At 43.5% G+C, this 14,422-nt stretch overlaps 1 protein-coding gene across 5 annotated transcripts in view; it reads left to right on the forward strand.

Annotated features, from left to right (window-relative positions):
• The window catches only part of TFAP2B (transcription factor AP-2 beta), a 29,945-nt gene extending 16,886 nt beyond the window's left edge, over positions 1 to 13,059 (forward strand). The window contains exons 6-10 of one of the 5 annotated variants that reach the window (XM_065681833.1): positions 1,160 to 1,278; positions 3,794 to 3,935; positions 6,077 to 6,336; positions 7,706 to 7,768; positions 12,993 to 13,059. In XM_065681833.1, coding sequence (XP_065537905.1) covers positions 1,160 to 1,278; positions 3,794 to 3,935; positions 6,077 to 6,336; positions 7,706 to 7,746 — 562 coding nt within the window. In that variant the 3' untranslated portion in view covers positions 7,747 to 7,768; positions 12,993 to 13,059. Of the gene's footprint in view, positions 1 to 1,159; positions 1,279 to 3,793; positions 3,936 to 6,076; positions 6,412 to 7,189; positions 7,222 to 7,705; positions 8,266 to 11,643; positions 12,266 to 12,992 lie in introns of those variants that run through there. The other 4 variants (XM_065681834.1, XM_065681831.1, XM_065681835.1 and 1 more) reach the window with 4 other exon arrangements.
• Positions 13,060 to 14,422: the final 1,363 nt, after the last annotated feature.

Below are 14,422 nucleotides of genomic sequence, written 5' to 3' on the forward strand. Positions count from 1 at the left end.
CTGTAATCATTGTTCAGACAGGATCTTTGCCAGCGAGAGCAGCAGAGAATTTTACTTACAGATGCCAACCTGCCTGTTCATTCTGTACAACTACAAATGGAGCAGGGAGAACATCTGAGAGGTGCACTGTAGGAAATACAATTAGCAAAGTAAAGAAACATCATTATTGAACTTCAGTGGATTTCTGGAGTTGGCCCAAGCCATCGTTATTGGCTGCTGCTGACTTCAGTTCCTATCTGGAATCTAAATTTTGGACAAGCTTTTGTTTCAGAGGAGGTGAAATATAGAAAGCTGCTCTCTTGTAATTCTGCCATCTAGCCCTATTTACTTTGATATAAAATAGTGGGAAGCCAGCCTGGCTTCTCTGTCGTTTAGCTAAGAGAGAGTACTAATCCTTAAATAATTTTAAGAGCTAAGAGATGTTTGGGAGAGACTCAGATTTTAGGTGCCAAAACTCTTCTTGATTTCGCAGGTGGCAAGATTTCATCCCTGGGGGTTTACATATGTATAGGCGTCCGAACAATAGCTGTGTATTTCCCACCTATAGCTCACTCATCCTCTTATTGTCCTTATCAGTAACCTCCGACAGGCATTCAAATCTTCCTCCAGGCAATCGGTTCCCTCTGTATAACGCACCCTGCCTTCAGGTGAGCTGTTCCTCTTAGCATCGCCTTTCCGCACCAGAACACACTCAGACACACAAGTTAATAAATATTTTCCTCCTTTTCTATTTTATCCACAGGCACACATATTCTCCCATTGAGCCTTCCAGATTTTCCCTCTTCTTCCCATCCAGGCTTTTTCCTGGAATAACAGAGGATTTAATTCCCTCTTACCTTTCTGCCCATCTCCTCACTCCATCTTTGTATCAGCTAGTATCATACAGTAGGAACCCATTCCCTCTCTAGATCAGAATGCTGTACGTTAATTATTGATATCTGGCATTATTTGATTTACCTTGATAAAATAGAGTGGAAAGTGGGTTCATCCCTACTCCCACCCCCAGGATAAATGAAGAAAATCTCAACAAACCCAAGCAGGAATCAGCGCACCCCAGGTCGAGTGAAAACCCTCCCAGGCTTCAGTGACTGCACAGACTTAATATTTCTTCCAGGAACACCGCGGGGCTAATCACGATGTTAATTTCTTTGCATTCTAGAGCCAAATCGAAAAACGGGGGGAGATCTTTGAGAGAAAGACTAGAAAAAATCGGTTTGAATTTACCAGCCGGCAGGCGTAAGGCCGCAAATGTCACTTTACTCACCTCTTTGGTGGAAGGTAAGCCAGGCGTCGCAGCTTCCTTCACCTCCCTGACTGCTCTGAACTCGTGTCTGACATTTTACGAACAACAACAAAAAAACCCAAAAAAACCCCCCCAAAAAGAAAAAAACCAACAAAAAAACACCAACACCAAATCACTTTGGGATCAGATGGGAAAACCTTGCAGAAGTAAAATTCAGAAAGGGTTAGGATGAACACGGATAAGGATCCCATTCCCCAAAATTAACTCACAGGCTGGAGGGGCATTGGTCCCTCTTGGTTGCAAGAATGAGGCTCTGTGTGTGTGTGTAAGTGTATGTGTGCATATATGTGATGCTGCAGGGCAGTCCCATCCCTCAATGCTATTAATTTCCAGCCTGTGCTCTCCAACTCCACATCTATTCCATCCGCCCGCTAATTCGCTCCTCCCGAGTTTATTTATGGCCACTACAGGACACTCAATGAAGAAAAATAATACAGAATTTAATCATTTTAAAAGAAATAAGAGGAATATCAGAGTTGCACAGTGAAGTTTACCTTAAGGTATCTAGAACTGAGCAAAGAGAGAAGCTGTTCCTGAGGAAGCATAGAGGGGAGATGAGGTTGCACCTCATCCTAAATCAGCGAATGTCGTGTTGGATGTCGGCGTGTTGCCTTGATTTGCTGTTACGGTACTGAAAAGTAAAATTTAGAGACACTAATATGTTTAGGATATGTAAGTATTTATACTAACAGAAGTTGGACCTTCTCCAAAAAACATAACCGGAATGGTATGGATGCAGTTATGAATTATATATATCTGCATTGCACATACACACCGAGAGGCGTTTAAATAATCCACTTATCTCTGCTGCATATAAGCATGAATAAATATTTGCGCTAGATAGTAACTTTTCGACTCTTTTGATGGAGTTTTGTGAGCGATAAGACGTTTCATCATGCAGAGAGGGTCCGCAAAAAGTCGGCTGCTGGCAGAAAGGAACTCTCATATAAGGTTGTGCGAAGCTCAGGGTAGGATATAGGGTCGCGCTGGAGGAGAGGTAAAGTATCTCGCTCGGGTGCGACAACCGGGCTTAGCTCAGCTTCACTCTCTTCCCTGCCTGTGTGGAGATCGGTGCATCCTTCTCCCAGCAAAATCAGCTCCTTCCCGAAGCCGGCTTGAGGTTCAGAAACCTGTGTGGTTGTAGAGTGATGCAAAAAAAAAAATGTGTTAAGTGTAATGTGCGCGTTCCCGTGATTTTCTTACAAATCAACAGTTTCTCTTGAGAGCTCCCTCCTTTTGGGAGAAGCTGGGCCTGATGGAGATTTATTTTCTTTTCTGCCACTAGCCAGGCTCTGGCGTTGCTGTTACTGTATCCCGGAGAGTAGAACCGCCCCGGCCGGGGTCACGGCTAGGATGCCCAGGCGGCCCCGGGAGGGAGAGGGGGGCTGGTGGTGGCTGTCGGGGTGCCCAACCTGTCATCAACAGGTCAGTGATGAGCGAGAAGCCTCGGGAAGCAGGAGATGACCTTGGAAAGCAATTCCCGATAGTTAAAAATAAGGTGGTCCTGGAGTGAGTAGACATACCTGGTTTGCGTGTTGGAAATCTTCCCCCACGGTCCCTCAGGCGGTGCTTTAGAGGGTTTAATGCTTATTCTAGAGGGGTTGAGTTATAATCTGGTGGAATCCCCCTAGAGTCTGAGGTTGTTTCCCCTTCCTCTTCTCCTCCTTTCTACAGCTACTGTCTTCTTGTGGCATGAAGTACATCAGTAGAAGTCGGATGACACTAAACTCTGGAGGCAAGAAACCGAAACCAGACAGGCAGGAAAAGTGACAGAATTAGAACTAGAGTAATTATTATTTTTCACAGAAAAAGGTGGCCTTTGCTTTCTGTCTTTCGACCAAGCAGAGTTCCTGTTGTGGAATGGTCAGTTAAGAGAGCAGATTAATAGTTTCCATCGGGAGAAACGCAGTTATCTCAATCGTTGTAGAGATGCGGCAATGATTGTGATGATGGTGCAAGTGCTCGTTTAAACAAGTGTGTATACAGTGTTCCACAATGAATTTACATTAATACTAACACTATGTCCGCAGCTGTAAAATTTTCGACAATGATCTGCTGTATTGAAGTAGGAATGGTTTCTCTGCTTTGAAGAAAAGTTTGGGTCCTTCTGTCCTTCTGGATTTAACTAATTTTCCCTTTCTTTTTCTTTTTTTTTTTTTTTTTCCCCCAGTTAATTTGAAAGTGCGTGTGTGTAGGGGTGAGAGGGGTGTGTGTGTGTTTTTCCCACAGCTCTGCACTATCAGCCGCATGGGTACACACCATCACAGCTGCACTGTAGCAAAGACAAATCTCATCAGCTGAAAAATCTGGCCCATCGGCTTACTTCAGCCCCCAGCACAGGGCTTGTGGAGGGAAAACATGTACCTGGCTCCTGTCCCCAAGGCACAAGGGGCGTTAGAGGTCTGAAGGGCAGGATCCCTCCCCGGGGAGTGGTGGGCAGGAGGCGGCTGCCACCGATGCCTGAGCTAATGCCCCGCTCCTTTCCTCCAGGTGAGGCCGTTCATTTAGCCCGGGATTTTGGGTACATCTGCGAAACGGAGTTCCCAGCCAAAGCTGTTTCTGAGTACTTGAACAGACAGCACACGGACCCCAGCGACCTCCACTCCAGGAAAAACATGCTGCTTGCTACAAAGTGAGTGCGAGTTAACTATCCTCTTTCTGTCCCTCTTCTCCATCAAATCCTCCTTTCCTCTTTAACCCCTTCCTTAGAGGTCTCTCGGAAAGGAGACAGATTTTACAGTCCCTAAATAAGTTCCAGTCCCCACATTACAGGGAGGAAGGATGCTTGCATGGTCCTGTGGGCAGCGTAGACCTTATAGCTCCTGCGTCCCTTTGCAGTGGGGTTTCTGCCAACACACCATAAAGAAGGATATAGGTGATTATCCCCTGCTCCTGCTCATAATTTCAAAACCACCCCCAGTTAAAAGATCTTTATGGAAAGCGGGCTGAAAATCTCTACTTTGCTCCCTCAGTGTGTCTGTCTGTCCCTCCTGCTGCTCACACACACCTGTTTGCTACCAAATCGCAAAGTCTTTTCCATAGGGTTTAATAAAAAATAATACTAATAATAATTAAAAAAAAGATGAAAAATATAAGGACTCCCCCACTATTTATTACTGCTCATCTTTGATTTGATTTCCCCGTTCCATGTCCCTCCCTTGGGTCTTTCTTGGTGGCTGTGCTTTATGTGATGATTTACACTCGGCTATGCCTCCCATGCTACTTAACTTGGTGCTTCATAGTTTGCTCTACTCCGTCGGTGCTATGTGTCTTCACACATCTTCGTCTCCCGGCAAAAAAAAAAAAAAAAAAAAAAAAAAGGAAAGAAAGAAAGAAAAAAGAAAAAATGAGGGTGGAAAAAAGGAAAGAAAAAGAAAAAAAAAAACCCACACCAGCCTAAACAGCTCTCATTTATTTCATGCCCTGGGACGTGGCTTGCCTCCGATGACAGTGTAATTTAAAGAAATATATGGAGGGTTGAAAAATCATTTGCTCAAATTTGTCCAGATGTTTTTTAGACGTGATTGGAATTTGATTGCCCTTTTCCGCAGGGTCAGAAGATATTAATGTCCCAGAACTTTAATTGCTAGCAGACCCTGCTTTGCTCTTTGAAGATGTAAAATGTTGGACTCATTACTGTTTGTTCTCCAAATTCAAAGTTTCCTCTCTTGCACTTTCTTAATGGATAATACACATAGAAACAGACCTTTATCTTTCCACACCCTCTGAAACCTTTAACCCACTGGGAATTTCAGAGAATTTCAGAGGATGAGAGCTGAACATATATTTTAAGGGTTTCTTTTTTCCTTTTTCTTTTCTTTTTTTTTTTTTTTTAAATTCTGACCCTTTTTTCTCCAGTCCCTCAGTAGACACCTGTCTCAAAGAAATTATTCCTTTGGGAACCCCACCAGCCCCCAGGATTTCTGCATTGCCTGGGCACCTGTTGACTTGAAGGCCGTTTGGACCAGAGCAATGCAAAAGAAAGTGTGTAGGTGGGAATTCATTAGAAAAATCAAATCTGATTTTTCAAAGGTGCAGGCAAACAAACAAGCACCAGATGTCAACTCTGATGTGTTAATTGGGGTGTCACCCCCCGGATATAAGACTTGACATTCTCGCTTTGCTCCTCATGCAATGAATGAGCCAGCATGGAGTTCCAGAGTCATGATCTCTTTAGACAAGGTGGCCCAGCCTAAGGAGGCTCAGAGGTGACTCTCTTTTAGCTCTTTCCTGCACTGTGTTCCTGTGGTATGTAGCTCTCAGTGCACGGCTGTGATTTCCTCCAGGAACAGCATTGGTGGGAGCTGCTGGCCTCCAGGAAGATTGTGGTTGGCAGACCCATTGCACAACTCCTTTTTTGTCCTAACTATTTCTAAAGCCACTAAGCAAATTGCTTCAGAAGCACCCTTGAAGCAACACAGTGCTTCAGAAGCATTCTTGTGGCTGTCAGAGAGAATTCTATCTCCAGACCTGGTACTGTCCCGCAGTTGCAGAAACCTTCCTCCTGAGATGATCTTTTGAGGTCCCTTCCAACCCTTGGGATTCTGTGATTCTGTGAAGAACATCATCCTGAGCAGGAAGATGCTGGCTCACCATGGCTGGTCCCTGAGCAGTCCTAGGGCAAAGGAAGGTGACAAAATGACCTATCCTGGGTCTTGGCATCAGCTTTTGCTTGAACCTGCTCCTTCCTTTAACCTTTGTTGTCTTGGAGAACTGTGGGATGAGCTTAACCACCACTTTTTCTCTTTTCCTCTTTGTCTTTTTCCTGTACAGGCAACTTTGTAAAGAATTTACAGATCTCTTGGCCCAGGACAGGACGCCCATTGGAAACAGCCGGCCCACCCCTATATTGGAACCGGGCATTCAGAGCTGCTTGACTCACTTCAGCCTCATCACTCATGGCTTTGGGGCCCCGGCTATCTGCGCTGCCCTCACGGCCCTTCAAAACTACCTGACTGAAGCTCTCAAAGGCATGGACAAGATGTTCTTGAACAACAACACTGCTAACAGGCACACATCTGGCGAAGGACCAGGTAGTAAAACTGGAGACAAGGAAGAGAAACACAGAAAATGAGAGAAAGGGAGAGGAATAAATAGAAAGAAAGAAAGGAAAATAAAAAAGTCAAATAAAAAAAAGGAGAAAAGAGAGAGATAATCTTTTAAAACAAAACCGTCTTAATTTTAGCTTTAAAAATACTGGATTGGGCTTTGGAAGAATTCTATTAGGTAGGACAAAATAATAATAATAATAAAAAATAATAATAATTAAAGAAAGACAATAATTTAAGATCAGAGGAGCACAATGGCGCAAGACCAGTGGTTCAGAGTCTCTTGCCAGGAACATGTGAAGACAACCACCAGGATTTTTTCCCCACTTCTGTTCTTTTATAGCTTTTAAATAATGATTTGGGGGGAGGGAAGTATAATAATAATTAATAATAATAATAAAAGAAAGAAATGAATAACTTATTGGAAGAAATTGGAGAAACATTTTTGGTGTCAGTGCTTTGATTTCTTGAGCTGCACGGTCTGTCTTGCTATTACTTTTATTCTTTTATCTTTTTTGTTGTTGTTTTTCTGAACAACATCCTGTCTCCACCCTACCTAACATGTTCTTCCAGATCATTCCTTTCTGAGAAAACCCATCATTTCATTCCCTCAACTCTTCCCATCTCATATCACCGCCCTGGTTCTGTCTAGACTAGGAAAGGAGGGGAGGTGAGTGCACAGACCTCTCACTAAGCCATCCACCCCAGCCAGCTCGAGCTGCATTCATGGCAGCATCTTAAAGTTAGATGTCATTAGATGGGACATTTCAAGTCATTGTAGCTTACTGGAAATATCTAACTCTATTTTTCAAGAACTTTTTTCTTTTTCCTGGTCTAGACAGACTCTCTGTTTAGATTGCCAGCGTTTACAGGTGTGTATGGGTGCGTGTGTACCTATGTGTGTGCATGTGCATGTGCATATGCACACACATAACTTGGTAGGGATGTGTGTGTATCCTGTGTATGTTTGTATATATATGGATATATATGGATATATACATATATATATAATATGTGTGTATAGCCACACATATTCATGCATGCAAACATACCTTTGTAATTTAATACTTGTCTATGATGGTAAAATGCTTTGTCTATAATGGGTTGCAGAATTTGAAATTAAGGTCAGCTCTGTCTGATTTCTTGATTTTCTGAGATCTCCTCTTTTTCTCTAGGGAGTTTTATATTCCTAACTATGCCAATGTTTCACTCCTTAATTTCCTTGAGTACTGTGTGTGAGAGATATCTTCACCCATTTTTAAAGAACTGTTAACAACAACAAAAAATGAGTGATATGAGTATGTAATTCTTTCTCAGGTGTATGCACTATTTTATTTTCTTCTGTTTCCTAAAGCTTTGCCCGCTTGGCTTATGAGCTTCTTCAAAGAGGACTAGAGATCCCTACACAATATATCAGGTACAGAGAAAAAAAATCCACAATTCTGATATTCTGATACTTTTCTTTCTTTTTTTTTTTTTTTTTTTCAAATCAAAGCCAGTTATTTCTGAATTCTGTAGGTGCACTTCTTTAAAGAAGCTCAAAGGGAATAATTTGAATGAGATAAAAATATAAGTTGAAATCAAGGTGTAATATCGCAAAGAAAATAAGAGCTGTGTCAAATGCTACCACGCTTGCTTGGCATTAGGGTTTTGCACCCAGGGAGGAAAGTGTTGCCATGTGAGCTGGCGCCTCGTGATGGGAGAGGGGAGGGCTTGCCAGGGAATATCCTGATTTCTGAGCTCAGTCTGAGAAAATCTGTTTCTCTTAGAAAGCTTTAAAAAAAAAAAATAGTCTTGTGACTCTTGCTTTAGAACAAGTTGTTGTGGTAGGGGGAAAAAAACTTCTTACTGACAATGTTTTTCTTGGTGGTTTGGTGTCTGACAGGATGTCTTATGCATATGATTGGGGGGGTAGAGGGGGAGTCTGATTTCTTTCCCTTTTTTTTTTTTTTAACATACGTTTCTTTGTCTCGTATGGTAAAAATGATGCTGAAGTGTAAGGATCTGAATTTCTGTTTGGATTCTGCCACATTGGGTAATTGCATATGCGTTTCTCAGTGGGGTAGGGTTCACGCACTAACACATCTTTTTGCCTATGTCAGAACAGTTACTAGGTGTGGGTAAACCTCCTGGAGTTTCTGGCAAAATTCCAGTGGGGTTAGACCTCCTCCTAGGATCCCTGTTAAAGCTGCAGGAATCAATCCCACCAGCCCAAGCAGGCACACCTGAACTCAAAATGAGGTGGACACAGAAATAAAAGAGAAGCCTTAGCCTTGTTTTAGTTTCTAGATACCTTCCAAAATGGATGGTGGGGGACAAATAATTCAGCAATACTCTCAACATCCCCCAACAATATTTTCCTAAAACAAAAAGGCAAATGAGCCTTTTGATTGACACTCTCAGTATCCTTAGCTACCTGAGAAATGGCTACAGCTGAGGGCCTGCTCTGCTTTTCAAATCTTTGTGCAGCAAGCACAGGTCTCTTGGCTCTTGTTCCCTACCTGTGAGTTAGACACACATGTGGCAATAGAAACCCAGGAATCCTCCAGGCTCCAGGAACACTAACCCCTCTGGAGCTGCTCCTCATTCATGTACTTTTTGTTCTTCTGGGGCAGAGTGCTGTGGGGAATCTCATGTGACAAAAGGGGGAAACTGAGGCAGACAGCCTTCTCCATGGGCTGCCGGGATGGATGAGTTGGAGGTAGTCTTCAACCCTAGCAGGTCCATGGCAGTGGGTTTCACATCTGGCATGTCCCTGCGGATGTCACTGGGTGAAGTGTAGATCCCTGAGTGATGTAGATCTCATGGATCCCACATTAGTAGTTTGGGGATGCCCAGACTGAAAAGCTGCTCCCAGGCAGCCTCTGGTCATCCAAAGCCTACCCGTTGCCAATCACACACAGTTTCAGCAGGATCCTGGGGAAGGACAATCTAAGCTGCCATGCAGCGAATGCCTCAGCAGGGATGTGCTGGAAAGGAAAGGGGTATATGCTTGTGTGTGTATCTGAGGAGAAATGAATGGTACCACCTGAAAGCACATCTCCCTTCTCTACCCAACTGGAATATTCTGTTTACTGAAGCAGAGCACAAAGCGTTGGATGTTGCTTTGCCTGCCCTCTGCAAAAACCTTTGTGAGAAGCACATGGGTCCAGCTATCCCAGTGATTTATCTAGGGGTGAGGAGACCTCAGGTTAGCTCTCAGACTTCTGCCTCCCCAGCTGTACGTGCAGGGACCTGGGGACCTGCTCCAACTCAACCCAGATCTTCCAGCTGAAAGCTTTGGCAGTGAGGTTGAGGATGGGCCTTCGTTGTCTTTTGGGGGGATGTTGGGGATGCTCCTTTTAACTGGAGAAGACAGTATCCCACTGCCACTGTGTGTTAATGAGGAGAGGGACTCACTTGCAACTTCTTGGGGAAAGACCCGCACACGCATGTGTGAGGGCCTGATAATGCTGCTGAAATCTTCCTTAGACACAGGTTGGTCACCTGCACCAGGACCTAAATCTTGAGAAGGCTGGGGGAAGAGTTTCACTTGACTCCTGGCAACTTTGGATCTGCCCTTTGTGCCTTCTACCACCATTCCAAATGCCAGGCTGTGCTTTGCTCAGGTGAAATAAAGCCAAACGTAAAATCCCCGTTGATTTCAGTGGGATATCCATGACTTGTCCCTCAGAGTATGCAGAAAAAACCCACAAAGTTTCTGATTTAAATGCAAACAGTAAGAAAACATGGCATGGGAGTGTATCCATCTCTGTTCTTCCCCCTAGTCTAATGCTGGTCCCTGAGGGAATTGCCCATTCTCCACTGGCTCCTACCACTTTGAGGGGACTGAGGTCCCCTCAAAACAAAACTCAGCCTCCCACTGGAAAGCATTTTCCTGCTCCCCTCAACTTTCCCAGCCCTACTACTTGTAGGGCTGGGCACCTCAGACATTTATCTGGTAACTGAGTTATTAAAAGATTTGGTTTCCTTGGGATCATAAATCAATAAACAGGAGGATTAACACGGCAGCTTTGCTTTTTAACTCAAGGGAAAAGTTTGAGGAGAGACCATGAAAAGTTTGTTTTCAAACCAAACAGGTGGGTTACTGTAAATTTTATTTCATTCTTAGTATTTTTTTTTTTTAATAACAATTCTCTGTTTTCTGCTGGAAAGGTCTTTGTTTTCATACGCTCCCTGACTTTTTTATTCCCCTGGTTGGTATTCACACAAGATGTGAAGGAAACAAGAAGCCAATTTTATGGGAATCCTCTTACAACCCGATAATTTCTTTAAGATCGGGTTGTGTCTTGTCCCACCTAACAGAAATTCTCTGTGAGAAGCTGTTTTAAGTCCCTTCGCATCCCAGACCAACCTCTCCCAAAAATCCCTAAATTCACATTTGGGATTGGAAGGGAGGGGGGGAAAGATGGTTTTAAGACCTTTAGCTATGCCCAAAGGGCTTATTGACTTCCCCTGCTCATCCCTTTCTGACCAGTTTATCACGCAGACATATTTGGCTCTGTTTTAACATGTTTCTTGGAGAATTTGGTGCTCATTTCAGCTGCCACAAGCATTGCCAGATTGATCCGGCCAAACTGCTCCCCTCCGGCTTCCCTGTGTGTGAGAGGCTGTAGGCTTTTTACAAATAGTATATTTTCTTATACAAAGGGAAAAAGTAAAAGCATATACCCCCAAACACACTGGCAAATGCCTGAACATTTTGAGAGAGATGAAACATTGTGTGCTAGCAAGAAATAAAGGAAAAAAACCCAAACAAATGCAAAGCTTTGAAAAAGGGAGTGAGAAACTGGATATATAAAAGAAAAAAATAATAATTCTCCTTTTATACCCCAAATGATCCCTTTCACCTCCTCTTCCCGAAAAATCTGATCATGCAGTGAGAAATATCAGTTTATCGACTCTTCCTGAGAAGAAATGTGGAGAGGCATTCAGTATTGAGTTTGTATATATTTATTTATGCTTAATTTAACGGGAATGTGTAAATATGGCGAGCAAGTAGTTTTTGGGTTATTTATCTGTGAATCTATACCTCTGTGAATGGGTGGGGGAATTTAAAACAAAAGTAAAATAAATAATAAAAAAAAACAAAAAGAAAAAAACAAAACCAACGAAAAAAAATATCCCGCTTGACTAGATAGTATCCTATCTGAATCTTTTCTGTTCTTTATAGACAAGCTGTTATGGTAATGGGTAGAAATTGGTTTCTTGTCCAGTGATGACCTGATTTACATAAATAATAAGAATAAAAGAAAAAGAGATTGTTGTGTTTTGTTGTATTTTCCTCTTCAGTTTTTTTGAATGTTGGTGCTGCTTCGATTCTGCAGACGGATTTACTTATAACACCAAGAAGTCTTTATTTTCCCAATGTAGGCTTTGGGGAAATTCAGGACACGTCTCTACATTAAAAAAAAAAAAAAAAAAAAAAAGACAATAAATATTGCTTCTCAGAAATGTGGGTATTTTCTTTCTGTTTGACTCAAAAGTGTCCATATTTTTACCACTCTTACCTCTTCATTCTAAGCAGACCTACAATAAACCTCATGTCATGTTAATGTGAACTTTTGCTTCATTTTGCTTTTACCAGCTGAATTAGGACTGAATCTTTTTCTTTTCAAAATATTAGCCATTAAAAGAACATTTTCTGTAAGATTTCAATATCAGGAAACTCCTTCCCTCTTCCCCTTCCCCCTCCTGTGTTACTGTACTTTTCATTTATGTATACGTGGATATGTGTACATACATATATATACTCTTACATATATACTCTTATATACGGGTTGGGAGTGATGTTCATATTCACAATGCAGGATTATTTTCTACCTTAGTTTTACAGCTGCAGCATCAGTAATTAGCAAAAGAAAATATTCAACCCCAAACACCTTCTTCTTCCAACTCCCTTGCTCCCCCCTTCCCCTCCATTCCCAAATCGGTTTTGTTTCGGTTTGTAACAGATGCTCCCGAAGAAGAGCTGTTCTTCGGGATCCGAATCCCTAGGGCTGACCTGGAGCCATTCCAGAGTGACTCGGGATTTATTCTGCGGTTGAATGTAGGAAGAGGGAGGCAGATTAGGGCCTGAGGATTTATATTGTCAGTGTTCTCATATATATTTTATATGTCTAATATGCTACATATTATTATGTATAACAGATAATAGATTATACATAAGATTTACTATATAATCTACATAATACATAATATACATTATATTATATATTACTATACCCAATATTTTCCTTATATTATAATTTATATACGTATATATTTACCTGTAAATTGGAGGCTGGAAAGGACTGTCAATTTAACCCTCGGCACAGTCACCCTGAAAACAAACACCCACGTGTGATGCTCAAACTGAGAACCCTGAGGGTGGAAACCGGTTTAAAGGGTCGCTTTAACTGCAATGAACTATTTGAGTGGAATACCCGCTCTGGAGACTTGTCTGGGTAGGGTTTTATCTCTCGGTTTTTAGGGAGAGCGCTGGTTTAAGAGGGCAGGGGGAGAGATGCAGGACCGGTAACAGTCGGTGAATCGTTTTTTACAACTTAATATTTCTCTCGGAGGGGGTGGGGACATAACAAAATAGAAATTCATCCCCACCTCCATCTCCCAAACTACCTCCCTTCTCCCTCTCCTTCCAGCTTGGACTACGGGAGCCGGCTCAGCTGATCGCCCAAAGGTGTCCAAAATAAATCATAATAATAACGCTAATAAAAACCAAACCAAAACACTGCAAATGACGACCCCAAAGTCTGGTTTATGGGGAAGGTTCGTGGCTTGACTGTCTCTGCTTCAGCCAGGCTTGGACTCAGCCGTGACCTACTTTTTCCTTGTGGTGTGATGGCAAAAACGCCCGGAGCAAGTTTGAGGGGTCCGGGATGGAGGAAGCTGGGGGGGTGGGGGGTGGAGCGGGGAGAGGGGGATGGTGGAGAACCGCAGCGCCCGGGGTCCGAGCAGGGGGAAACCGAGGTGGGGGAGCAGCGGAGCTTCGAGCAAAGGAGAAAAAGGAACTCCACCCATCCCCACACCCCATTCTCCAGCCGCTTCCCCTTTCCTCCTTTGTACCGGGGCTTTGCAGTGCGCGAAGTGGGGACCCCAAAGCCGCGGGCGGGTGTGGGGCTCGGGATGCCCTCGAGCGGGGAGCCCTCGGAGCACTAGCGAAACTGGAGCGAATTTCCAAAAGGCAGGCTGCATGCAGGGTGTTTTAGCTTGTTTTGTTTCCTTCGGTTTTAACCACACTGACTCTAGGATTTTTAGTGAGCATGTGTTCTGCATGAAATCTTCCAAAACAGCTTTCGCAGTTCCCAGCGGACTCTGCGAGGGTTTGGGGGGGCATGAGGTGGGGGTCAGGAAGGTTCTCTGTTGTCTGAGATCTGTGCAACACTTACGTATAAAGGGGATTAAAAAAAACCTCCCAACAAACCAAACACTACGGAAAGCTCCTGTAGCACCCGCTGGTGGAACTCGAGGTCTCCCTTTAAAGTAGGACCTGACGAGAAGAGGAAGGACTCCCCCCGAGTTTCCTAGGCTCCAGACGACAGTGTCAGGGTTGCACATTCATAGCACATATGAATGTATATTTAGAACAGAGAGCAGGTAGCTGCTCTAGAGGCTGTCTGAGTGCCCTGCCCTTCTCCTCTCACCCCACCCAGCGGGGCTGGAACCTAGTGTCCGGGGAGAAGAAAAGCTCCTGCACTTCCATTACTCCACGACGGTCCTCCCTTCTTTCCTCTCTTCTTCCTTCTTTTCTCTCTTCTCTGTTTTCTCTCTTGTCTCTCCTGGTCCTTCTCTTCTTCCTCAGCTACGGTTGAGTATAGACGAATAGCAGCTGTCACCAGCTCATCAGAACTTACCTACCCCACTGGTCCGATGTTAGAATCTGCTCTCCCAGTCACGACCAGCAGGGACTCTCTCTCCTGCCTTGTCCCATTCTCTTTTTTAAACTCTAGATAGTTCAAGTTTCCATTATAAAACTTCACCGTGATTTATAGAGTCATAAACATAATTTTTGTCTTTCATCCCTTTGGGGTGAACTCCATCCTTTCCTTTCTTGGTTTTGCTTCTCCCCCCT

The sequence above is a fragment of the Lathamus discolor genome, chromosome 5 (genome assembly GCF_037157495.1).
Source record: "Lathamus discolor isolate bLatDis1 chromosome 5, bLatDis1.hap1, whole genome shotgun sequence".
Taxonomy (NCBI): Eukaryota; Metazoa; Chordata; class Aves; order Psittaciformes; family Psittacidae; genus Lathamus; species Lathamus discolor.